This window comes from Canis lupus, chromosome 32, assembly GCF_003254725.2.
Source record: "Canis lupus dingo isolate Sandy chromosome 32, ASM325472v2, whole genome shotgun sequence".
NCBI classification, from domain to species: Eukaryota; Metazoa; Chordata; class Mammalia; order Carnivora; family Canidae; genus Canis; species Canis lupus.
The window spans coordinates 74,766-102,528 of NC_064274.1; the positions used below are offsets into that span (position 1 = coordinate 74,766).

At 36.9% G+C, this 27,763-nt stretch overlaps 1 protein-coding gene across 22 annotated transcripts in view; it reads right to left on the minus strand.

The window, feature by feature from the left end:
* Positions 1-1,111: 1,111 nt before the first annotated feature.
* RCHY1 (ring finger and CHY zinc finger domain containing 1) overlaps positions 1,112-27,763 on the minus strand; it is a 29,347-nt gene continuing 2,695 nt past the window's right edge. For 2 of the 22 annotated variants that reach the window (XM_035709504.2, XM_025427967.3), the window contains exons 2-9: positions 22,662-22,781; positions 22,296-22,411; positions 6,710-6,788; positions 4,712-4,756; positions 4,547-4,605; positions 4,436-4,462; positions 3,445-3,565; positions 1,112-1,789 (exon numbers count right to left, since the gene is read on the minus strand). In XM_035709504.2, coding sequence (XP_035565397.1) covers positions 1,667-1,789; positions 3,445-3,565; positions 4,436-4,462; positions 4,547-4,605; positions 4,712-4,756; positions 6,710-6,733 — 399 coding nt within the window. In that variant the 5' untranslated portion in view covers positions 6,734-6,788; positions 22,296-22,411; positions 22,662-22,781 and the 3' untranslated portion in view covers positions 1,112-1,666. Of the gene's footprint in view, positions 1,790-2,055; positions 2,240-3,444; positions 3,566-4,435; positions 4,463-4,546; positions 4,606-4,711; positions 4,757-6,709; positions 6,789-22,295; positions 22,412-22,661; positions 22,782-23,379; positions 23,523-27,322; positions 27,343-27,441; positions 27,563-27,763 lie in introns of those variants that run through there. The other 20 variants (XM_035709496.2, XM_035709495.2, XM_035709498.2 and 17 more) reach the window with 20 other exon arrangements.

Consider the following 27,763-nt stretch of genomic DNA (forward strand, 5'->3'; position numbering starts at 1 on the left):
AAGGATTATGTTGAACAAACAAAAAAAGCAGACCTGCCCAAAGTTGGCATATAATCCAAAGAATTGGACAAACACAAGGGAAAAAATCCACATGAAAATGGCAGTAAGAAACAAGTCCACTTAGAAATAAGTGGTGCGTGTGTGTGTGTGGGGGGGCACCCAGGTGGCTCAGCGGTTGAGCATCTGCCTTCAGCCCAGGGCGTGACCCCGGGGTCCTGGGATCAAGTCCCACATTGGGATCCCTGTATGGAGCCTACTTCTCCCTCTGCCTGTGTCTCTCATGAATAAATAAAATCTTTTAAAAAAAATTGTAGAATCATCAAAGTATTTTTGTGTATTTTGTTCCTGAATTAAGAGGTGTCTTTAATTCCATTACATGAGCCCAAAAAAGTATTATGAAATCAGAGATCTTGTCAGGAATACTCCATGCCTTCTACTCACCCATCCTACTTTCAAGCACTTTAGGAAGAAGGAATCCACCCATTTACCACAAAAACCACCACCTCATGCCTAAAGGAAGTAGGGAAAAGGCTAGTCATGAGGCATATGAGGGATGAGGCACCACCATGAGGGCAGGGACTTTTGTCTATATTGTTCACTGTTGTCTCCATAGACATCTAAGAACCTTACCCAGCAAATAGCAGTTGCTCATTAAATACTTGCCAACAGAATAAATTAAAAACTCCTTGAAGAAATAACTTTGTGAAACCAAATCAAAAAAATTTTTTTGAAGATTTATTTATTCATGAGACAGACTGAGAGAGAGAGGCAGAGACATAGGCAGAGCAAGAAGCAGGCTCCTCGCAGGTAGTCTGATGTGGGACTCAATCCCAGATCCCAGGACCATGACCTGAGCCGAAGGCAGGTGTCCAACCGCTGAGCCACCCAGGTGTCCCAAAATTATTTTCAATGTTGATTGTTTTTCTTAAGGCTTTTCTATTATTTTATATTTTCCCAACTAGTGTAATGGAATAAAACTTCAAAAGAAAAAAAGTTTTCTATAGAAATATATATATACACACATATATATTATGTATATTTGTATTTATAAAGAAATACATATGACTATATTGCCCAAATTGAACCAAAAATAAATAACCTTGGAAAGAACTTTCAATAAAAGTTTCAATATAATTTTATTAGCAGTTATTACATCAAAATTCACATTTACAGGATCCAAAGGGCTGTCTTAGAAAATTCTAAAGTATATATCATAAGATTTCAACAGTAAGACAGAACATATTCTCATTATAGCACAGCCCTTAAAAAGTCAAGAATAATACTGAGAAATAAGTGCAGTTCTATCAAGAACTAGAAATGAACTCTTTGTGCATAGTGTCACTTAAAGCAAAGTTCCATGGAAGCAGAATATACTTCTATGGATGTGAATTTCAGTGGCAAACATCATTGGCTTCCAAACAACTGACACTAAGAGAGTTTCCAATCAATAAACAAGCACAGTGGCTTTCATCCAACATAAAGCTATGATATTCTATAACGAGACCCTGAATCCTTAAGTATGTGTAATATGATTTTATGCTGTGACACTAGTACAAAACACATCGACTCTAATGCATAGATTCTGACACATTATAACAACTGAATACTAAAGACAGCCTTTTTCTAGATCAGAAAATGCTGAGTTTTCCAGTGCAGTATACGTTGGTCATTGCTGATCTAGTGAAATTCTTTTAGCTTGAGCAGTATTGTAGGATTCACAAATATTACATTTCATGCCTAATATATGGAACTGGACTGTAGATCTCCTATTACAATCATTGCAGAGAATCTGAAAAGTGAAGAGATTAATTCAAATTAAGTATATTAAACCTTATAGATAGAAAATAGCACTGTCTGCTCAAAACAATTCTCCAAAAATCATACTGAAGAACTGAAACACATATAGCTAAGTCTAAACATTTCCCAAAACAGAAATGCCTTTTGTTTTCTGAAAATTCTAAGAGTAGCTTTGAATTTAGAAGATGAAAGTGAGTTAAGAAGTCTTATTTTAAAACTGTTTCCAAGTATATAGTGTGGAGCATAAAATCTACTTACATAGGCATAATCTGATTGACATCTATACTTAAAATTCAAAATAACCGATGATTTCTTTTTCCTTGACATTAAAAAAAAAAGTCCAAAAAAGCAGTTCCTAATTTAATAAAAAGCAGCTTTGGCTTATCTCCAAAAATGACAATAAGATGTCATTTGAGACTTAATCTCTTCTAGTACTGAGATCCTGAAAAATAAAAACGGTTAACCTGAAAATAGATCAATACATTACTATGTGAGAAAAGCATTACCTTTAGAATAGTCATACCACAATAAATAGAAAACTTCCAAATTTGCTCAAAATTATAATCTGGAAAATAATTAAGAATACAATCTGAATGTAAAAAGACTACTAATTGCCTAGAGCTAGGAGGATTGGGAAATGACTGCTAATAGGTATGGGATTTCTTTTGGGGGTGACAAAAATACTCTAAAATTGATGGTGATGATGTTTGACAATTTCAAGAATGTATGATAAAGCACTAAACTGTACACTTCAAATGGACAAGTTATATGGCATATAAATTATATCTCAATAAAACCATTATTTGTATTCTAAAAGTGATACTTCATTGACCTTACTAGCAATTCAATTATCCACATGAATAAAAAGGGTAATGAACATTAAAAAACAAAATAATCTTCAAAAATCAACAAATATGTATGCCTGAAATAAAATTTAAAATAATTACAAATAAAATATCATTAAAATAAAACAGCAGACCAGTAATTCATCTCCAGTTACATTAACTGACTGGCTCTGACAAATAGCATGTAAATAATTCAGAATAAAGTTTTTGCCTGCCATCTAGTGTTGGCAAGAATTGTATAAAGGTATTCTTAAGATTTTTTTACTCTGGGGACACCTGGGTTGCTTGGTGTTGAGTGTCTGCCTTCGGCTCAGGGCGTGATCCTGGGTCCAGGGATCAAGTCCCACATCAGGCTCCCTGCAGGAAGCGTGTCTCTCCCTCTGCCTGTGTCTCTGCCTCTCTCTCTCTTTTGGTCTGGTTTGTTGAATTTGAAGTAACTAAAATCTGTATTTGGTCCTTTCAAATACAATACAATACAATATAATAATCACATTGGTGTCAATGCCAAAGCAGTATTTTTTTTTTTTTTTTTTTTTTAAATTCATGATAGTCACAGAGAGAGAGAGAGAGAGGCAGAGACACAGGCAGAGGGAGAAGCAGGCTCCATGCACCGGGAGCCTGATGTGGGATTCGATCCTGGGTCTCCAGGATCGCGCCCTGGGCCAAAGGCAGGCGCCAAACCGCTGGGCCACCCAGGGATCCCCCAAAGCAGTATTTTTTAAACAGATTCGAGCAAAAAGGCAAAAGTAAACCAGCACATCAAACAGGAACCTAAAAAGTTTTAAGCACTGATTATACTCACATCCACAGTCATGTTCTGGTATTCTGATGGCATAGGAGTCTGTGCTACCTCATCATCCAGCTGTCTCCAGTATCTAGTCATATCTAAAGCAGAATGCATACACAAGGGACATCTGTAGCCTCTAGAAGAGATAGAAAGGTTATTTTCCAAACATTAAACAAGGAGTCTATCAACTCCAGTATAAGATGCATGCTAACTGGTACATAAACCATCCAAAACAGAGCATTATTCTGTGTTTCAAGATGACCTGTTACAAGCCTGGGAACTTATAACTTGGGTTAATTAAATCCTGTAACCTATGGTATTTTTTAGATCTACTTTTTCCTCAGTTCTCTAAAGTGGGCAGGAATTAGTTCATATTCTTTACAGAATAACCTCAATTTCTTAATATACTCAGGCAATTCAGATTGTATTATTTTCTTCCTAAAAATTCTGAAGAAGTTCCCTTCTACCTGGCTCTTAAATTAAAATTTCTCTTTACGAATGCACAGGACCAAAATACATTTTCAGTCTCTTCTCTCCTGACTATGCTCATTTCATTTTAACATCCTTCACCCACAATAAAGTCTCTGCTTTAGATAATCTTGTTACCAGCTCTCTTTGCAGATGATTAACATGCACTAATATAATGACTTAACAGATCTTTGAGTGACAAGCCTCAGTATTTTTACAATGGTATGGATTGCCTTTAGCAGAGCCTGTGCCCCCTGGTAAGCACAGCCAGAAAAATAAGAGGTAGCTCTTGTGAGCTGTGGGATGAGATACGGCATAATACAAGCACAGGGGCAAAGATGCAGTTCCTACAACCACAATATGCTTTGCCCAATTTAACACTATTCATTTACTCTACCCATCTCAAGATAACCTGCCATGCCCAGTAAAGTGTAAGTAACACAGCAATGCTTGCCCACTTCCATATCCCTGCACAAAGTAACTAAATAAATCAGACATATTACAATATTAACCTTTAAAAATCCCATCCAACACTTACTCTTTCAACATTTCTTCATAACATGTTCTGAAAAAAATATATAACACTATTTTAGTAAGGCAAAAACCATCTCCTCTACTTTCAAACATTTTTGAGGAAAAAAAAAATTACCTATGTAAAAGATGTCCACATGGCAAGACATGAGCAACAACACGGGATGTATGAATGTCCTATAAAGGAAATAAATGTTACTGCTTGCATAAAGAGTATATAAACATCCAAGTACTTTAAGTTCAAGAAGGAATATTTCCAAAGCAGATAATAGTTTAAGATTACCTCCAAACATATTGGACAATTCTGCCGGGAAACATTTTCAATACACTGTTTAAAGGAGAAACTCAAATTACTAAAACTTAACTAGATGGAATGACAGATATATACATAGTAATAAAAACTAATGATAAAGCAATGATACTAATGATACTAACTTACTTAAAATAATAATTAACAACATTAATATATGTCTCTTATATGTCAGACAAGAACTGAACAATTAACTCACACAACTATTTCAGGCTTTGCACATTACCTGAAACAATGAATTAATACATCTTAATTGTTCAAATTATCTTCATTTTACAAATGAGGAAAATCAGAGAATTAAGATTTACAAAGATTCAGAGATAATAACATTTGGAATCTATTTCATATGTATTTTGTTCCAAAACTTAATGATATTGACGATTCATATTACTGAAATTTACTACATGCTATACATTAGCTCAACCAAGTCCCACAACTCTAAATGAAACAGGTACAACTATTACTCCATTTTACAGATGAGGTATCTGAGGCCTAGAGAAGCTCAATAACTTCCAAAGTCACATGCTAATAAGAAGTTGAACAGTATTTGAGTTCCAACAGGCTGCCTCCAGTGCCAGAGTTCCTAACTTGACAAGATAGGGTGAGTAAATGCAGGAAGGTATGGGGAAGCACCAAGCCATGGATGATGCCCACGTTTTTTAAGTGAGCACTTAACTATATGATAGGACCATTTACTGAAATATAGACAATGAAAAATAACTGAGAAACAAAGATACCACAAGAGAAACTGTGTAGTTTTTGAAAGACCACACAGCTATCATGCCTCAACTGAAGTCTATAAAACCAAACTCAATCTTTTAATTCCAGCAAATTCATGGTCTACTAATCAAGGATAATAGCAAGGGCTAAAAGCCTCAGGAGTCATCTCTACTCAACCCCATCCTTTTTCCCTTCTATCTTGTCATTGTATCCCAAATGCTCATTATTCATCTCAATTTCTCTTAACACTTGACCTATTTTAGGCCAGTTTTTATCCAGCATCTATTTAAAAAATCCTCATTAATGTTAACTATACCAGAATTAAAATGAAAAACTTAACGAAAAAAATCCTGATTAGCCTCTCCATTCTCTGATGTTTATTAGATATTTTCTGAATAATGAAAAATAATCTTAAAGAGCCTGGTATGATATAATTACTATATCCAAAACTAAAAATATATTTTTAAATATTTTATTTATTTATTCATGAGAGACACAGAGAGAGAGAGAGAGGCAGAGACACAGGCAGAGGGTGAAGCAGGCTCCAGGCAGGAAGCCCGATGTGGGACTGGATCCCGGGACCACGCCCTGAGCTGAAGGCAGCACTAAACCGCTGAGCCACCCAGGGATCCCCCTTAAAAATACTTCTAACTATGAAAGTAAATATAAAACTATTTTCTGATTTTTCTCGAAATGCTGTTACATTGCTATTCCTTCTTTACTATGCACTTTTTGTTATTCTTAAAACCAGTACCAATGAGATGAATCCATAAACTTAGAAGCTGTCAACATTATGCAAATAACTGATATAATATTCTTATATACTATGGAGTGCCCAGGTGGCTCAGGTGGTTAAGCGGCCAACTCTTGCTATTGACTCAGGTCATGATCTCAGGGTCTCAGGATCGAGCCCCATATGGAGTCCCGTGCTCAGCACAGAGTCTACTTGAGATTCCTCCCTCTCCCGCTCCCACTCCCTCTCCCCCTGCTTGTGTACTCTCTCTAAAATAAATCTTTTTTTTAAAAAAGTTTTCTTACATACTACACAGATGAAAAAGAATTGTAGATCAGATATTCTGAGGCATATGCCTTAAAACACCTACTTAATGCTTAAAAATAAAAAACAACATAGTTGTACTTGGTAATATCTGAAAAATAGCAAAATATCTGAAAAATCCAAACATTTTAGGATTTAGCTGGTTTTCAGACACAATATAATACTTTTTAAGTTATGCAAACTTAATTATATACCTTGTGCTTTCCTTGGAGATTCATAGCTAGGCATAAGTTACATTTCAAACAATGGAAAAAATCTTCCTTTGGACCAATCCTAAAAATACATGTGAAAGCCAAAAAATTAAGTTCATTTTTACTGCAGTGGTAATTTACTCATTTTTATTTTAGTTTCACTGTAAAATTAGTTCAAACCATAATGAAGAACATGGGGTAAACCACTACCTCCTCAACAACACTCCCCAAATGTAATAAGCACTATTAACAGAATGCTCTCTGTCCGGGCGTTTTCACACACATACACACACACACACACACACACACACACACACACACACCTTTTAGGTTTTCTTTTTTACATAAGTGGATTCTTCCTATATATCCTGGTCTGTGACTTTTTTTAGCTGAATAACATCCTAAAGATTGTTCTAACTAGAACCACTTGATTCCTCTTCATGAATTACACAGTATTACATAGTATGGACAGATCATAATTTTTAAAAGTACTCCCTTATATAATTTACATCTTAACACAATGATATAAAATAAATATGCTTATACAGATGTCACTTAGCCCATCTCTTGGTAATTTTTATAAGATTCCTATACGTGAAACTATGGGATCAGAGGGTACTGCATCATTGATTTCGATATTGACAAACTGACCTCCAAAAAGGTAATATTACATTATATTCCCTCTAACAATGTGCGACAGCACCCATGTTCCCCGTACCCTAGTGAACACTGGTTACCTATAATGATAGACAAATAAAAGATGTATTTTCAATTTGCATTTCTCAGGTTATGAGATGAAGATGTATTTTAATATTTATGAACCATATGGATTTCTATTGTGGATTATCTGTTCATGTGCTCTGTTCATTCTAAGGTATTTGTCTTTTACCACTTCAAAATAGCTGTTTATATATCCTGAATATTAATCTTTTTCATTAGTATATTTACAATTTACTGGTATGTCACCTATCTTGATTTATATATTTTGTCATACAGCCATTTTAATTTCTATGTACTAAAAAGCCATTGGTATTTTCCTTTATTGCTTCTGCTTTTGAAACCTATAGGTCATAAATATACGTATACCTCTAATACTTACCTTTAATTTTTAGATTTTTCTTTCATCCATTTGAAACGTATTATGCATGATAAAGATAATATCGCTAGTTACCCCCAAGTTTTTATTATCCCCTTCTTTCACAACAACAAAATACTTAGCTATGCACAGGATGTCCTGAATAAAGACTATCTGCAACTTCTCTGGAAGTTGTGAACAGAAGAAATAAATGAGACTTCTGTGTTATGGCCTTAAAAGGAAAGCTCAACAAACCCTAAACACAAGCAACATGAAAAAAACTCATGGAACATCATAATCAAACTGCTCAAAACCAAAGATAAAATCTTAAAAGCAGCCAGAAAAAAACAAAAGGCTTATACAGAGGAACAAAGATAAGGATGGCACCAGATTCCTCATTGCAAACAATGCACAATGTATTGTACAGAACACAGTATAGCAACATCTTTAAAGTACTGAAAAAAACCCTGTCAGCTTAGAATTCTATATCCAAAAAATATCTGTCAAAAATGAAAGCAAAATAAAGATGTTTCAAACATACAAAAGCCAAAATGACTGATTACCAGGAGATTTTGTTTTAAACAAAAACAGTCAATTTGGCATCAGTACTTGAAAGTGACCTGCCAGGCTCTGCAGCATTGTCCTCAAACTTCACTTCAACACACAGTAAATACTTTTACATTCTGACCCAGTTCTCCTTTCCCCCCTCACACGTGTATATATACACACACACACTCAAAGTGCTAATAAAACTTCCACCCAACAATACTTATCCTTACCATACACATATATTTTTTTTTAATGGTGACAGGAACTCAGTAGATTTGCTTCAGTTTCAAATAACTACTGTAGGGGGGCCTGGGTGCAGCTCAGTGGTTGAGCATTTGCCTTTGGCTCACGGGACGATCCCAGGGTCCTAGGAAGGAGTCCTCCATCGGGCTCCCTACAGGAAGCATGCTTCTCCCTCCTCCTGTGTCTCTGCCTCTCTGTCTCATGAATAAATAAAATCTTTTAAAAAATAAAATAAAATAACTACTCTATATAATACATCCTCTTTATTTCCAACCTCAACCACAGTCTCTACCTCCACCTCCACTGCCCCTCACTCCATTCTTTCACTGCCTTCTCTCAGGCTTGGTTATTTATTTATAGCCTGGTGCATTCTGATCTCTTCAGCCTTGGTCTATCTATATTAAAACTTTACTCAAACCTTCCTAAAATTAAGACTACTCCAATCCGTATAATCTGACAAACTCTACAGTAGTGACTGCTTATGAAGCCTTATTATTCCACAAACAGAATATAAATTCAAGAACAAGAACATGCTTGCCTAAGAATGAAACTAGACCATTCTCTTACATCATACGCAAAGATAAACTCAAAATGGATGAAAGATCTAAATGGGAGACAAGATTCCATCAAAATCCTAGAGGAAAACCCAGGCAACACCCTTTCTGAACTTGGCTACAGTAACTTCTTGCAAGATACATCCATGAAGGCAAAAGAAACAAAAGCAAAAATGAACTATTGGGACTTCATCCAGATAAGAAGCTTTTGCACAGCAAAAGAAACAGTTAACAAAACCAAAAGACAACCTACAGAATGGGAGAGGATATTTGCAAATGACGTATCAGATAAAGGGCTAGTTTCCAAGATCTATTAAGAACTTACTTAACTCAACAGCAAAGAAACAATCCAATCATGAAATGGGCAAAAGACATGAACAGAAATCTCACAGAGGAAGACATAGACATGGCCAACATGCACGTGAGAAAATGCTCCACATCACTTGCCATCAGGGAAACGCAAAACCACAATGACATACCTACCACCTCACACCAGTGAGAATGGGGAAAATTGACAAGGCAGGAAACCACAAATGTTGGAGAGATGTGGAGAAAGGGGAACCCTCTTGAACTGTTGGTAGGAATGTGAACTGGTGCAGCCACTCTGGAAAACTGTGGAGGTTCCTCAAAGAGTTAAAAATAGACCTGCCCTACAACCCAGCAATTGCACTGTTGGGGATTTACCCCAAAGATACAGAGGCAGTGAAACACCGGGACACCTGCACCCCGATGTTTCTAGCAGCAATGTCCACAATAGCCAAACTGTGGAAGGAGCCTCAGTGTCCACTGAAAGATGAATGGTTAAAGAAGATGTGGTCTATGTATACAATGGAATATTCCTCAGCCATTAGAAACTACAGATACCCACCATTTGCTTTGACGTGGATGGAACTGGAGGGTATTATGCTGAGTGAAATAAGTCAATTGGAAAAGGACAGACACTATATGGTCTCATTCATTTGGGGAATATAAAAATTAATGAAAGGGAATAAAGGGAAAGCAGAGAAAATGAGTGAAATTATCAGTGAGGGTGACAAAACAGAAGAGACACCTAACTCTGGGAAATGAACAAGGGGTAGTGGAAAGGGAGGTGGACGGGGGATTGGGGTAACTGGGTGATGGGCACTGAGGGTGGCACTTGGCAGGATGAGCACTGGGTATTATGCTAAATGTTGGTAAATTGAACTCCAATTAAAAAAAAAAAAAAAAAAAAAAAAGAACATGCCTGCCTTCTACCCACTCCTGCTCAACACATAAACACATAACAAAGATCTGTCTGATGCTTCTTTAATAACTTGCAGAAATGCAAAAATACATCCTTCCCTTAAAGCATCATTTTATGAGATGTTTTATTTCCCCAATGTAGTTATACAAATTTATATACCTTTTTAAATTTTAAAAGTAATAGCCATTTTTTAAAATGTATAAAACCCAGAAGAACATGAACCAACAAATATACCAACAAATACTTAACATCAATCATGATCCCATCATTCATGGGTAAGTACTGCTAATATTGTGGTATGTGTGTTATCCTGATAGACATTTTGACCATTCTCCCAATCCCTAAATATTATTCAAGAATTTACTCTTAATATGGGCTTGCAAATTTAACAATCTCCCAAACATACAGGTTGTTTTTCATTTTTCTTTATCTGTACAAAACATATACTATACATAATTCTTGGTACATATCTCCATTTCCTTGGGATAATCTAAAAATGGAATTATACAAATGGATGAAACATTTTTTTAAGATCAGAAATAAGAACACCAAAACCACATCTGCCATATTGTACTCTCAAAACAAGTATCCTGGTGCTTATTTAATAACAGTAAGAAATTATATTTCCCCATTAAAAAAAAAAGTTCATTCTTATACATTTCAGTAAGGATGTATGCACCCATTGCCAAAAAATTCAGTGTTGGATGTCTGTCCCTAGTTAAAGAAAAACTGAAACCCTATCTTTAGGGCACATCACTCTTTGAGAGAATTACTGCCATAGCCAAAGAATATCTAACTATCATGGAGCTATTTTTTTTAAGATTTTATTTTATTTTTTTAAGATTTTATTTATTTATGAGAGATACAAAGAGAGAGAGGCAGAGAAACAGGCAGAGGGAGAAGCAGGCTCCACACAAGGAGCCTGACACGGGACTCGATCCCGGGTCTCCAGGATCACGCCCCCCGCTGAAGGCGGCGCTAAACCACTGAGCCACCCAGGCTGCCCCATGGAGCTATTTTAAAATATAAATCAGGAATAACATATTACTAAGCTCTGTAGGAAGCACTAATTTCCTTAGAGCGATTATTGCCTAAAAACAATTTTCAAGCCCACACTTCAGACCAGAGTCAAGCCTAGAGGTGCTATAAACACCAGTAGGAGAAATCTAATCACCTTGCAGATTTGTATAATGGACTAAAAGCAATAACTAAGTTTCATAATATACTTAAGTCAAAAATGTTTGTCTTTAATATCAAAAAGAGGACTCATAAAAGAGTATCAAAGAAGGTTCAGCTACAAAATAAAGACTGATATTTAAGCAAAAATGTAAGACCTCATACATTCAAATCATGTGATTTTTTAATGTCATCATGAGGGTAAAGAAGTTTCCAACACTACTACTGCAAAAACATTTTTAAACTTGTGATATTTTTATTGTTTAAAACAATTGTTATTACCTGGTGGTCATTTCTGACTAAACACAGTATTTGCCAACCTTATTTAATGGATTTTGCTCCCAAGATCTTTTTTTTCTTTTCTTTTTTCTTTTTTTCTTCTTTTCTTTCTTTTCTTTTCTTTTAAAGAGAGGAAGGGGGACCAGGGGAGAGGCTCCACACCTGGTACCCAAGGCAGGTCTGGATCTCAGAGCCCTGAAACCGTGACTTGAGCCAAAATCAAGACCAAACCTTCCACTGAGAACTAGGGCTGGTTCAAAGAAAAGAAACGCTATTTAAAAGCAGTAAAGAACAAGGAGGTCTGGGTGGTTCAGATGGTTAAAAACAGTAAAGAACAAGGAAGGACTTAAAAGAGTCAATATCCCAGAGAAAAGGGAAATATACCCTGAGGCAAAGCCAACATTCCCAGCTTCTTCCTCATTGGGGAACTTGCAGTCCCTAAACTATTCTATTTAGGAGCTAAGCAAGCAGCAGGTAAGAGAGTATGAAACCAAGTAAACCATTTGGCAATTTCTCTGCTGAGGAGGCAGAAAAATGGATGCCAGGCCCTGCCATAAGAGATGCCCTGGTGAACACCCCTGGCTTTAAGTTAAGATCGCTGAGGAACCATATGCTAGCAGCATATGGTTCGGTGTTAGGGAAAACAGAACAGGACTTGTAAATGAAACTTGGCCTCTAATCATCTCAATCTTTAATTGGATTCATGGGATCCACCTTTAAACTAACTGCTTGCCAAAAGAAAATTCTCTTTGGAAAAGATTAGCATCCAGAGCTTATACAGTTTTGTCCAACCAACTAAAAAAAATATCGAGCATGCCAAAAGGCAAGATGAAGAAACAAACACCAAGGGGGGAAAAACAGAAAACAGAACTGACCCACAGATAATCAAGATATTGGAGTTCTCACACTGCCCTAAAATTACTGGTAATTAATATGTTGAAGGAAAAAAAAAGGTGAAGAAATTTCACCTGAAAAATGGAAGCTACAGAAAGGGAGAGACTAAATGCAAACTCTATAGTTTTGAGGAAAAAAAAGACCTAAAATGAAAAACTTGATAGGTTAAACAGAAGATTCCACATATTACAATGGAGACCTGGAAGATAAATCAGGAGGACCTATCCAATTTAAGCATGAAAGGGCGAAAAAAAAAAAAAAAAAAGATAAATACAGGAAAAAAATTTAAGACACATATGGGACACAGTGAAAAGGTCTATACCTCAAGTCTCAGGAGAGGTAAGAGCAGAAGGCAGAAACACTACCTGAAGAAATATTGGCCAAGAATATTTCAAAACTGACAGAAGACATCATCAAGCCACAGATTCAAGAAATTCTACAAACTGCAAGCCAGACAAATATCTCACACACCTGGACACATCATGGAAAACCTGCTAAAAACCAATGACTGAAAACATCAAGAGAGGGATAAAAGACAGATTATCTTCAAAGAAGCAATAATAATCCTGTTAGGTGACTCTAAAACAGAAACCATGGCACCAGAATATCTCTGAAGTGCTGAGAGAAAGTAATTCTACCCCCCCAAGAGATAAAATTTTTTAAATGAAGGCAAAATAAAGACATTTTCAAAGAGACAAAAAACTGACAATTTGTGACCAGCGGAGTCTCACTAAAAGTAATAATGAGGGGATCCCTGGGTAGCTCAATGGTTTGGCGCCTGCCTTTGGCCCAGGGCGCGATCCTGGAGTCCCGGGATCGAGTTCCGCGTTGGGATCCCGGCGTGGAGACTGCTTCTCCCTCTGCCTGTGTCTCTGCTTCTCTCTCTCTCTATCGTGAATAAATAAATAATCTTTTTTTTAAACTAATAATGAAAAGAATTCTTAAAGATGAAAGAAAATAATCCTGAAGACAAAGGAGATGCAGAAAGGCAAGAAGAGCAACAGAAATGGTAAATATCATAAATCTAAGAGAATACTGACTGTTCAAAACAATGTCTTAGAATTTAAAATATACATAAATTAAAAAACACGACAATTGAATGTAAATCCTCTAAGTTAAGGTTCCTGCACTGTCCAGAAATGATAAATGCATTACTCTAGCAAACCAAGGAAGTACGTTATAATTTCTAAGATAACTGCTAAGAGAATAATGGAAGAATGTATCTCTAACAAGTTTATAGAGAATAAAAACAAAATAGAAAAACTGATTATTCCAAAAAAATGCAAGAAAGGAGAAAAAAAAGACAAATGGACAAATTCTAACGGAACAAAAAATACTAAAATTGTAGACTGAATTAGAAAATTGTACATTGTAGATTACACATGTATTTATATATACAATTATATTAATATATAATTATATAGTTATACTATATAGTATATAGTAGACTAAGTATAAAGAGACAGAGTAAAGGACAGAGTTTTCACCAAACTCCATAAAAAAATAAAATTCTGATTACAAGATACATGCCTTACATATAAGTATACAGAATGATTGGAATAAAAAAAAAGAGATATTCATGCAAAAACTAATCAAATGAAAGATCTAGATACTACTGTTCTTAAGGCAGAAAATATTGAAGATAAAAAGAGTATATAATGATAAATAGGTCATAAAGAAAATAGAAAAATTCTATGTAAACACCTAAAGATACTGCCTTAAAATACATAAAGACACAAAAGAGCATATACTACATGAACAAAAGTTCAGGAGAGTGGTTACCTTTGGAAAAGTATATAGACTTGAAGGGAGCATAAGAGAGGCTACTACAGTGCTAAGAACATTCCATTTTTTCATCTGGGTGATAATCAAAAGAATGTTTTCCTAAGCAAACTCATAAGGTTGCTTATGGCTTACGCATCTTTTGGTATGTTTGTTATCCTTCCTTAAAAACAAACTATAAAAAAATAAAAAAATAAAAAAAACAAACTATATAAGAGCTAGAAAGTGTTCTAAAATATTCAGGCAGTGGTTATTTCCAATGAGAACAAGGAGAAAAGACTAATGTGGAACACTTGGGGTTTCAACAGTATTGATTAATTTTCTATTTCTGAAACTGAGTGGCTTATTTATTGTATTAGTATACTTTATAACATATGCTACATATGTACTTTTCTATATATCTAATACTTCAGAGTTTTTAAAAAGAAAAAATTCCTATCTACGCATGTCAATAGTAGCTTATCAATGAGAGACTGGACTATAGGTTTTATTTATTCTTTCTACTTTTTTGTATTTTCTAATTTTTATAAAATTAGCCTATACTTTGAGAATTTTTTAAAAACTAATTGCAGGGAGGGGGCAAGATGGAGGAGGAGTAGGGTCCTCAACTCACCTGGCCCCACCAACTCACCTAGATAACTTTCAAACCATCCTGAAAACCTAAGAATTTGACCTGAGATTTAAAGAGAGAACAGCCAGAACGCTACACAGAGAAGGGTTTTTGCTTCTAACAAGGTAGGAAAGCAGAAAAAAATAAAATAAAAAAGAATCAAGTGGGGGAGGGGCCCTGCGAGGAGCTGGGCTAAGGGGGGCTGCGAGAGCCTCCAGGACAGGAGAGCCCAGCCCCGGAGACGCGGGAACTTTAAAAATCCATGCTGGATTCTTCCCAGACGGAAAGGTGCTCAGCAGGGAAGTTGGGTAGAATCGCAGGAGGGACAGGGACACCTCCAGTCTCCCGAAGTCACAGGGAGAGGAAGTGCGGGGGCGGGGGGGGAGGGCAGTGCATGCACCACACAATCTTCGTAAAGGGCTGGAGCGCGCGCACCCAGTGGAGTCTCGGGGAGAAGCCAGTAGGTCAGGAGGCTCCGGGCGGACACAGCCCAGGATCCTGTGGTCCTCCTGGGACAGGTGGAGGCAAGCAGGGCACAGGACAGCGAGGACGCTCCTGCCACTGGGTGCTCCCAAGCTGTGCAGATCAGCACATCCGCCCAGGGAGCATCTAGGCCAGTGCAGACTGGGAGCTGTGGGTGGTTACTGGGGAAGCTGACTCCAGAGCTAGAGACCTGGCCGCTGACAGTGTAGTTGTTCCTCCTTGTGTCACCCTGTGCCAGGGAGGGGCGGGGCTGCCAGAGAACAGAGGCCTCACGGGGTAAACAGCCCTCACTGAGCCCAGCGCCGGGCAGGAGTGGGGCATCTCCCCCAGGTACACACACCTGAGAATCAGCACAGCAGCCCCTCCCCCAGAAGACCAGCTGGGAGAACAGGGCAAGAGCAAGTTCTGGACCAACCAGTGCTGGAAAGCTCCAGGGGAAGTCAAGGGATTTATAGTATATAGAACTAGAGGGTACCCCTCCTATTTTTTTTCTTCCTTTTTCCAGTACAACTAGTTTTTATATCAGACTGTAAATTTCCTTTTTTTTTTTTCATTTTTCCCACAGTAACTACAATATTTTACCACCTCTTCATTTTTAACTTTTTTTCCATTCTGACTTTCATATTTCTACAATTATAGGTCTTAGATATATTTTTCACTTCTGGATGCTTTTCAACATAATTTAATTATCAGAGCTATATGAGATATAGTTTTTTGTTTTGTGTTTTTTGTTTTCTCTGCCTCATTTTTTTCTACAATGGCAGAAATTAATTCCTTCTAAAACATGACCAGCATGCACCCAGAACCAAGTGGTATCCCTTGCTGGTTCATTCTGTGAGATTATATTCTCTCTTCATTCCCATTCTGCCCTCCTCTTTTATCTCGTTTATGTTTTGGTGGTCAATGTTGGGGCTCTCTACAATGATTTCTGCTTTATATAAATTTGGGAATGAGCATTTTCTACTATATAGAACATAATACACTCAGAACCAAGAGGATAACCCTACAAGACCCCTCAGGTAGACTACATTCTGCTCCACTACAACTACTCCACCACCAGCAGACCCCTCTTTCTTTCTTCCTTTCCTTTTTTCTTTTTATCCTCTTCACTTTTGCTTTTTTCTCTTCTTTGGGATTCTTGGCCTTTTATTTTTTACTACTTTGTTTTAAAATTTGGTTTTTACTTTAGGGGTCCTTTTGTTTTATTTTGTTCTGATCTTTATTTTCATTTTCTGGTCTCTGGCCTCGTCAGAATCATTTAGGGTGAAATTTACTTAGGTCGTGGTTGATCTTCTTAACTCAGCCCACTCATAGAACCACTCTGCATTGAGCAAAATGACTAAAAGGAAGAATTCACCAAAAAAAAAAAAAAAAAAAAAAAAAAAAAATTGGAAACAGTACTCTCTGCTACAGAGAGACAGAATGTGGATTACAATCCAATGTCAGAAAGCCAATTCAGAAGCACAATTATAAAGCTCCAGACAGCTCTGGAAAAAAAAAATAAAGGATTCTAGAAACTTCATGACTGCAGAATTTAGATCTAATCAGGCTGAAATAAAATTCAATTAAATGAGATGCAATCCGAACTGGATGTCCTAATGACTAGGGTTAATGAGGTGGAAGAAAAGAATGAGCAACAAAGAAGACACTTGATGGCAAGGAAGGAACCAGAAGAAAAAAAAGAAAAAATAATTAAAAGACCACAAGGAAAGGTAAAGGAAAATAAATGATAACATCAAAGGAAGAATCTAAGTATAACTGGGGTTCCAGAAAACACCAAAACAGAGGACCAGAAAGCATATTTAAACAAATCATAGCTGAGAACTTCCCTAATTTGGGGAGGGAAACAGGCATTCAGATCCAGGAGATAGAGAGGTCCCCCTCGAAAATCAATAAAAACCGTTCAACAACTTGACATTTAATGGTGAAACTTGCAAATTCCAAAGATAAAGAGAAAATCCTTAAAGCAGCAAGAGACAAGAGATCCCTAAGTTATATGGGGACAAATATTAGATTAACAGCAGACCACTCCACAGAGACCTGGCAGGCCAGAAAGGGCTGGCAGGATATATTCAGGGTACTAAACGGGAAAAACATGCAGCCAAAAGTACTATATCAAGCAAGGCTCTCATTCAGAATAGAAGGAGAGAAAAAGAGCTTCCAGGATAGGCAGAAACTGAAACAATATATGACCACTAAACCAGCTCTCCAAGAAATATTAAGGGGGACCCTTTAAAGAAAGAGGAAGCACAAAGAAACAATCCACAACAACAGGGACTGAATAGGTATTATGATGACACTAAAGTCTTATCTTTCAATAGTAACTCTGAACATGAATGGGCTAAACGATCCCATCAAAAGACACAGGTTTTCAGACTGGATAAAAAAGCAAGACCCATCTATTTGCTGTCTACAAGAGACTCATTTTAGACCTAAGAACACCTACAGCCTGAAAATGAAAGGGTGGAGAACCATTTACCATTCAAATGGTCCTCAAAAAAAAGCTGGGGTAGCAATCCTCATATCAGAAAAATTAAAGTTTATCCCAAAGACTATAGTGAGAGATGAAGAGGGACACTATATCATACTTAAAGGATCTATCCAACAAGAAGGCCGAACAATCATGAATATTTATGTCCCTAATGTGGAGCTGCCAAGTAATCAATCAATAACCAAAGTAAAGACATACTTAGATAATAATACACTAATAGTAGGAGACTTCAACGCGGCACTTTCAGCAAATGACAGATATTCAATTAAGCACAATATCACCAAAGAAACAAGTGCTTTAAATGATACACAAGACCAGATGGATTTCACAGATATACACAAAACTTTGCATCTGGAGGCAACTGAATACACATTCTTCTCAAGTGCACATGGAACTTCCTCCAGAATAGAACACATACTGGGTTACAAATCATGTCTCCACCAACACCAAAAGATTGGGATTGTCCCCTGCATACTTTGAGAACTCAATACCTTGAAACTAGAACTTAATCACAGGAAGAAATTTGGAAGACACTCAAACACGAGGAGATTAAAGAGCATCCTACTAAAAGATGAATGGGTCAACCACGAAATTAGAGAAGAATAAAAAAGATTCATGGAAAATGAATATGAAAATACAACCATTCAAAATCTTTGAGAAACAGCAAAGCAGTCCTAAGAGGGAAATACACTGCAATACAAGTATCCCTCAAAAAATTGGAAAAAAACTCAACTACACAAGCTAACCTCACACCTAAAAATCTGAAGAAAGAACAGCAAATAAAACGTACACCAAGCAGAAGAAGAGAGTTAATAAAGATCTGAGCAGAACTCAATGAAATAGAGACCAGAACTGCAGAACAGATCAACAAAACCAGGAGTTGGTTCTTTGAAAGAATTAATAAGATAGATAAACTCCTAGCCAGCCTTATTAAAAAGAAAAAAGACTCAAATTAATAAAATCACAAATGAGAAAGGAGATCACAACCAATACCAAGGAAATACAAACAATTTTAGTAACGTACTATGAGCAGCTATCCATCAATAAATTAGGCAATCTAGAAGAAATGGACGCATTCCTGGAAAACCACAAACTACCAAAACTGGAACAGGAAGAAAAAGAAAACCTGAATAGGCCGATAACCAGCGAGGAAACTGAAGCAATCATCAAAAACCTCCCAAAACACAAAAGTCCAGGGCCAGATGGCTTCCCAGGGAAATTCTATCAAACATTTAAAGAAGTAACAATAGCCATTCTACTAAAGCTGTTTCGAAAGATAGAAGGATGGAATACCTCCAATCTCGTTCTATGAGGCCAGCATCTCCTTAATTCCAAAACCAGACAAAGACTCACCAAAAAGATTTTAGACCAATATCCCTGATGAACACAGATGCAAAATTCTCAACAAGATACTAGCCAATAGGATCCAACTGTATATTAAGAAGATTCTTCACCATGACCACATGGGATTTATACCTGGGATACAAGGCTGGTTCTACACTCGAGAAACAATCTACATGATAGATCATATCAACAAGAGAAAAAACAAGAACCATATGATCCTCTCAATAGATGCAGAGAAAGTATTTGACAAAATACAGCATCCATTCCTGATCAAAACTCTTCAGAGTGTAGGGATAGAGGGAATATTCCTCAGCATCTTAAAAGCCATCTGTAAAAGCCCACAGCAAATCTCATTCTCAATGGGGAAACACTGGGAGCCTTTCCCCTAAGATCAGGAACCCAACAGGGATGTCCACTCTCACCACTGTTGTTTAACATAGTACTAGAAGTCCTAGCTTCAGCAATCAGGCAACAAAAAGAAATCAAAGGCATTCAAATTGGCAAAGAAGTCAACTCTCCCTCTTCACAAATGACATGATACTGTATGTAGAAAACCCAAAAGACTCAACCCCAAGATTGCTAGAACTCATATAGCAATTCGGCAATGTGGCAAGATACAAAATCAAAGCCCAGAAATCAGTGGCATTTCTGTACACTAACAATGAGACTGAAGAAAAAGAAATTAGGGAGTCAATCCCATTTATAATTGCACTCAAAAGTATAAGATACCTAGGAATAAACCTAACCAAAGAGGTAAAAGATCTATACCCTAAAAACTACAGAACACTTCTGAAAGAAATTGAGGAAGACACAAAGAGATGGAAAAACACTCCATGGTCATGGACTGGAAGAATTAATGTTGTGAAAATGTCAGTGCTACCCAGAGCAATTTACACATCCAATGCAATCCCTAATAAAATACCATGGACTTTCTTCAGAGAGTTGGAACAAATCATCTTAAGATTTGTGTGGAATCAGAAAAGACCCCGAATAGCCAGGGGAATACTGAAAAGAAACCCAGAGCCGGGGGCATCACAGTGCCGGATTTCAGGTTGTACTACAAAGCTGTGATCATCAGACAGTGTGGTACTGGCACAAAAGCAGACACAGTCAATGGAACAGAATAGAGAACCCAGAAATGGGCCCTCAATTCTATGGTCAACTAATATTCGATAAAGTAGGAAAGACTACCCACTGGAAAAAGCACAGTCTCTTCAATAAATGGTGCTGGAAAAATTGGATAGCCACATGCAGAAGAATGAAACTAGACCATTCTCTTATACCATACACAAAGATAAACTCAAAATGGATGAAAGATCCAATTGTGAGACAAGAATGCATCAAAATCCTAGAGAACACAGGCAACACCCTTTTTGAACTTGGCCAGGGCAACTTCTTGCAAGATACAACTATGAAGGCAAGGGAAACAAAAGCAAAAATGAATTACTGGGACTTAATCAGCATAAAAAGCCTCTGCACATCAATAGAAACTGTCAACAAAACTAAAAGACAACCTACAGAATGGGAGAAGATATTTGCAAATGACATATGAGATAAAGGGCTGGTATCCAAGATCTATAAAGAACTTATTAAACTCAACACCCAAGAAACAAACAATCCAATCATGAAATGGGCAAAAGACATGAACAGAAATTTTACAGAGGAAGACATAGATATGGCCAACAAGCACATGAGATAATGCTCCGCATCACTGGCCATCAGGGAAATACAAATCAAAATCACAATGAGATACTACCTCACACAAGTGAGAATGGCGAAAATTAACAAAACAGGAAACCACAAATGTTGGAGAGAATGTGGAGAAAGAGGAACCCCTCTTACACTGTTGCTGGGAATGCGGACTGGTACAGCCACTCTGGAAAACTGTGTGGAATTTCCTAAAGAGTTAAAAATAGAGCTAGCCTATAACCCAGCAATTGCATGACTGGGTATTTACCCCAAAGATACAGATGCAGTGACAGACTGCGACACCTGTACCCCAATGTTTATAGCAGCAATGTCCACAATAGCCAAACTGTGGAAGGAGCCATGATGTCCTTTGACAGATGAATGGATAAGATGTGGTGTGTATACATATAATGGAATATTACTCAGCCATCAGAAAGGACCAAAAACCACCATTTGCTTCGACATGGTTCGAACTGGAGGGTATTATGTTGAGTGAAGTAGAGAAGGACAAACATTATATGGTTTCACTTGTACAGGGAATATAAAAAAAAACATGAAAGGGACTATAGGGGAAGGAGAGAAAATGAGTGGGAAAAATCAGAGAGGGTGACAAAACGAGAGACTCCTAACTCTGGAAAAAGAACATGGGGTAGTGGAAGGGGAGGTGGGTGGAGGGATGGATGATTGGGTGACAGGCACTGAGGGAGGCACTTGACAGGCTGGGTGGTATACTATATGTTTGCAAATCAAACTCCAATAAAAAATACACACGCACAAAAAAAACATAAAAAAAATAAATAAATAAATAAATAAATAAATAAATAAATAAATGTTTAAACCTTAGCTGGTTTAAAAATAATAATAATAACTGTTTAAAAAGCAAAGCCCACCCTAATTTTCTACTTCAGTTGCCTACAAATTCTTCATATAAACGCATATTTCGTATCTAAATTTAAAAATTTTAAATAGCCACACAATAGCTGAAGGGCTACGTGTTACTACAAAAGAGACATGAACATTTTTTTTAGTATAATGGAAATGCTTTTTATCTTGATCATGTTGGTAACTTACTAACCTGGACACTTAAATGAATGCATTTTTATTAGATGCAAATTTTATCCCAACAGAGTTGATTTTAAAACTATTATTGCCCAGGTACATTAAAAGTAATTAGAAAACATTTTACATACAGTACCTACAAATTCCACAGTTTTCACAATGATACTGCTTCTTGTCTTTGTCAAAGAGATGGCATATACTGCAATAATATTCCCCAAACAATGTGCTACATTCTTCACAGGACTGTTGGGCCTAAAACAGACACATGTAATTAAAAATTAGATTAAATTTACCAATACATTTTGTATTATTACTTGAATACCCACAATTTATATATGCTGATATGTTGATTTTTACAAGGTTTTAAACATTTAAATCAAAGATATTGCATATAGAAGATCTTATTTGCAATACTCTTAATTAAATTTTGTAAATCAAAAAAAATTTTGTAAATCACTTTAACATTTTTTAAAAAGAAAATAGAAATGTGATAAAATCTTACATGTTGAATTTTTTCACAGTTTATGCACTGCACTTCCTTTACTTTAAAGCGATCTAGCTGATGATCTTCATTGTTATCATGACACAACCGACAAGTATAAAGTTTGTCACAGCAAGGTGCCTAATGCCCAGGGGGGAAAAAAGTTATGAGAAAAACAGGTTTACAATGCAAAATTAAATTTTTCTTCCTCCTCCTCCTATAACGAAGTCAAAGAATACAACCAATGGATCAGTTTGTAAACTGATGCTAAACATAACTTTTCACTTTTTTTTTTTTTTTAGCATATTTTAAGTATCCCCTTTAACATCTATGTCTGTATCAAGTTGAACATAATCCGGTCCTTAAAGACAAAAGAATTATGAAGAATGGACATCCACAACTGAAGAACTAATCCCACGACACCCTAAATTTATCCTCAGTCTAAACACCAGACAGGTAACTTCTTCTGAGGTATTTCTAGATAATTCATTTACCTATTTCAACACTTAAACATTAACTATAATAAAGATTATATTTTAATTCACTTGTACTTATTAATCATCAACTATATCCTTGATGTTTTTTTTTACAAGATACAATAAATGTAAGAGACTTATTTTAAGAGTGGCAGACTACCAAAATCCTTTCTCTCCTTCCTCCTGGACACATGATTGCCCAGCTATACTACAGTTCCCAGCCTTCTTTGATTTCAGCTGTGGCCAAACAACTAAGTTCTTACCAAAAGAATAGAGCAGAAGATATCAGTGCCACTCCTGAGCCTGAATATTAAGAAACTGGCATGCCTTCTCCTCCACGCTCCCTTTCCCCTTTCCATCAGATGAAACCTGGACATGGCAGCAACCCAGCTGATGACTGCATGCCCTAAAACATGGCAAAATAATACAATGGGAAAAACGTGTCCCTGGGTGATCATGTGGAACAGTCTCATCACCAAACTGGATAATTCACTTTGAAATTGTTAGGTGGGAAAAAATAAACTCTTTATTCTTAAACCCACATTATTGTTGTTGTTGTTGTTTTTTTTTTTTTTTTGTTACACTTAGTAACTTAGCCTTATCCTAACTAGTACATCACTGAGTTTCCAAGCTAGTAAATTAACCCAGTACTTTCCACTATACTATGACCTTCCAGATCCACTCATTTCTGAAGATTTCTTATCCTATGATTTACCACAACACAGTTCATTCCTTAAAGATTTTAACAAGTTGAGTAACTGGCATCTTTTCTCTCCCAAAACTATTCTTGTCCTAAATCTTAGTGATCTGCACATCCACCACAATAATCCTTCCAATACTCTGAACTCTCAATTTCTTGGCTTTCTCACTTCCAATAGCCTTGCCCTCCAACACTCCTCAGCCACATATTCTCATGGTCAAACCACATAACAGTAGTTTTCAAACGTTTTGGTTTTAGAATTCCTTTACACTCTTAAAAATTATTGAGGATCTCAAAGAGCTTTTGATTATGTGCATTATGTCTACTGAAACCATACTATAAAACTGAAAGGTTTTTAAAGTATTACTTCTTTTAAAAATAATAGTAATGAACCCATTACATGTTAATGTAAATGACATATTTTAATGAAAAACAGTTTCCCCCAAAATAGCTGTATTCTCATTTCTGCTTCAACTTCCGTATTCTGTTCAGTTGAAGTATATGAAGAAACTCTGTACTCCCACAATTATACAGTTGGAAAAGGGAGGAGTATTTTAAGTATTTTGGCCTTTAGAGAGAATTATGGATATTCTCTAATACTACGCCAAAACCTGACAACTCTTATAAATGATCAATTTTAACATGGACTCTGAAATTGCATCAGTGAACTTTTCTCCCTCTGTTATTTCAGAATGCAAGACCCACTGATTTTGTATTTTGAATCAATCTTTTACCCACGCATTAGTCATTCAGAAAATATCAGTTCACTGAGTTCTACAGGTCTTCCAAATGTTCACACATTTTCCATGCAATATAAAAAAATATTTGTTAATATCACTACCGATCTCATCAGCAAAGTCATTAGGTACTGGAATATTTTCAAGCTCAAAGAGGCTTATACAAGTATTCCAAAATTCTAATTTTTATGTGAAAGCTTGAATTTTACCACTGTCAATTGTTTTCCTTGTAATGACAGTTTCTTTTCAACAGTTCACTTTTTGAGAAAGTGCTTACCAAATACTCAAGTCTGAAGAACCAAGTTCAAGTAAAAATTGTAGGAGAAACTATTTCAGTTCACAATCCAACTGCATAAGAACTTTCGTCACAACCATCTAATTTTAGTTTGCAGAAGTGCTTGAACATCCCATTTCACCAAACACGTAGACATATATTCAAAAGTTGAGATTTCATAAAATTAATAATTTTATTGCTTTAATTCTATCGCTTTAATTTTATCATTGACATTCTAAAATGAAAACGTTTTGGGTTTTTTTGTTTGTTTGTTTGTTTTTTAACTATAGGTGTAGTACAGGTCAGTGCCACTACCTTCATTCCTGTTAAGGTGCCAGCAGTTTTAATCACTGCTTTTGCACACACTGAAAAAGACATCTTAGTATTAGAAAGTAGTTTTGACCTGGAGGATCCCCTGAAAGGGCCTCAGGAATCACCAAGGGGTCCATTCACCACACTTTGAAAACCACTGCTGTAAAACAAGAACTAAATCCTGTTTATATCTTAATTTCAAGCATGAAATTCTCTAACCACTACCTCTTCACTTTCCAACTCATTAGATGCTTCCCTTGCACATACTCTAGCTCCGTCCTTCTCTCCTCCTCTAAATACTATCCTAACCAAAACCCCAAGTGGTTAAATCCAACTCTCTTCTGTTGGAGAGAACAGTCATATATAGTTGAAGAAAAACAGCACTGGTCTCACTTTTAAGTCATGATACTAATAAAAAAGTGGGTTTTTACTACCAAGTTTCCCTAGTCAATTCCTTCATTCGTCTACAGTCTAGGACCTAAAATCTAGATGATTTTATTTCATATCTTCTCTCTCTAAACCTTTTCCTCCACCCTTACACTTGGCTCATAACCCTGCTTATTTTGAAAATACAAATAATCAAAAGAAAAACATTATCTCACAAACTATCAACCTATTTGCTAATGTACCTAATCCTCATTCTTCTCTTCTGTTAGATGTTTTTCTCTAAGGCCAACTCCTCCACTTGGCACTGGATTCCATCTCTTCTTTGACTACTAAGGGCGGTAAGTGGTCCTATAGTTTGCCCTTTCCCTTCTGCATTATAAAATGTTCTTGCTTTGGGGCACCTGGATGGCTCAGTCCATGAAGCAATCTGTATTCTGCTCAGGTCATGGTCTCAGGGTCCTGGGATGAGCCCTGCTTTAAGCTCCCTGCTCATTGGGGAGTCTGCCTCTCCCTCTCCATCAACCTCTCCCCCAGCTCAGGTGTGCTCCTTCTCTCTCAAATAAGATCTTAAAAAAAAAAAAAAAAAAAGTTCTCACTTCACGGGGTCATTTCTAAGAATATGGAAATATGCTGTAATACCTCCTGTTTTAAAGGGGGAAAAAAAAATCTCATGATCCACATCTCTCATCAACCACAGCCTTATTATTATTATTATTATTATTATTATTATTTTGCTCTCTTTTACAGCAAAACTCCAAGAATTGTCTACAGAGGCTATTTCCAGTTTCACTATTCTCATTCTCTCTCATATCTACTCCTATGAGGCTTTGTCCCAATCTCACCACTGAAATGTCTCTTATCAAGATCACCAGTAACATCCTCGCCAAATTTAAAGGTCAATTTTCAGTTCTTATCTTCCCAAACAGCATTTAATTTAGTCAATTATTTCTTGCTTAAAACTACTCTTCACTCGGCTTCTGGTATTTAAGGAAGGAGGAGGCTGAAGGCAAAAAAGTATTTGATACTTAGAGTCAAGTATCTCAGCGCTATGAAACACAGACTTATCTATGTGGCTTCTGGGGGAAAGGGCCAACATGTTGAATTCAGTTCTAATTACCAATTTTCAAAGAGTAACAGGAAGTATCAGTGGAAACGGAATCCTAACCATAGCATTCAATTTGCTTACACAACACTCGGTGAACTTTGATAGAGCTTCACCCAGTGCACTGGGGACACGTTCACCAAGCCTGGCCTACAGAGGCAGCTCTAAGTTGTCCTTAGAGGCCTCATACTTTTTTTTTTTTTTTTTTTAATGAAACGGGAACTTCTATCACCCCAATTGCACAAACAGCACTTGCTCGAAAGCACTAAGCTATCCAGGGTCGGAGCTAGATTTGGGGGTACAGCCGTGGGACTCCAAAGCTCAAGCTTTCTAAGTAAAATCTTTAAACTGCTTCTTGTGACAAAAACAACAAAAAATCAGGAAACTTAAACTGAATGTGTGCCAACTTAAAAAGTTCTAGATGGGGATCCCTGGGTGGCGCAGCGGTTTGGCGCCTGCCTTTGGCCCAGGGCGCGATCCTGGAGACCCGGGATCGGATCCCACGTCGGGCTCCCGGTGCGTGGAGCCTGCTTCTCCCTCTGCCTGTGTCTCTGCCTCTCTCTCTCTCTCTCTCTCTGTGTGTGACTATCATAAGTAAATTTAAAAAATTAAAAAAATAAAAAGTTCTAGACTGACTAGCAATTTTCCTCGCAGGGTAAAAGTAACAATGTATGTATACTAAGCATTTTCCTACCCATAATCTCCTATTTAGTGGCAATTACATGGCTGTCTATTTCACAGAAACATTTTCTCCTTTGCAGGCTTAGGCATACCCATGGACTCTAAAACGAAGTGGCCAGCCGTAAAACTTACTTACTACGGGAGCTGAAAGCGTATCCCGATTCTCTACTTGCTTATCCCTCTTCCATTATTTCATCACACCTGAAAGTCACCATGGCGAAATGCCAGCCCAGGCCCGGGGTGCCTCGGCCTACTTAGAGTAGCGAAAGACGAAATAAATCACATTAGTAGTGACCGGTGTGCAAGACCAGACTCTTCCCGAAGAGCTTTGCTTACAAAGCGTAGAGCAGGAGTTAAGGCGCGGCCTGCGGTCGCGTCCCCTACACGTTCTCTACGCAGAAACCCAGGGCGAGGTGCAGGTCTCCTGACAGACAATTTAGCCTCTAATTTAAGC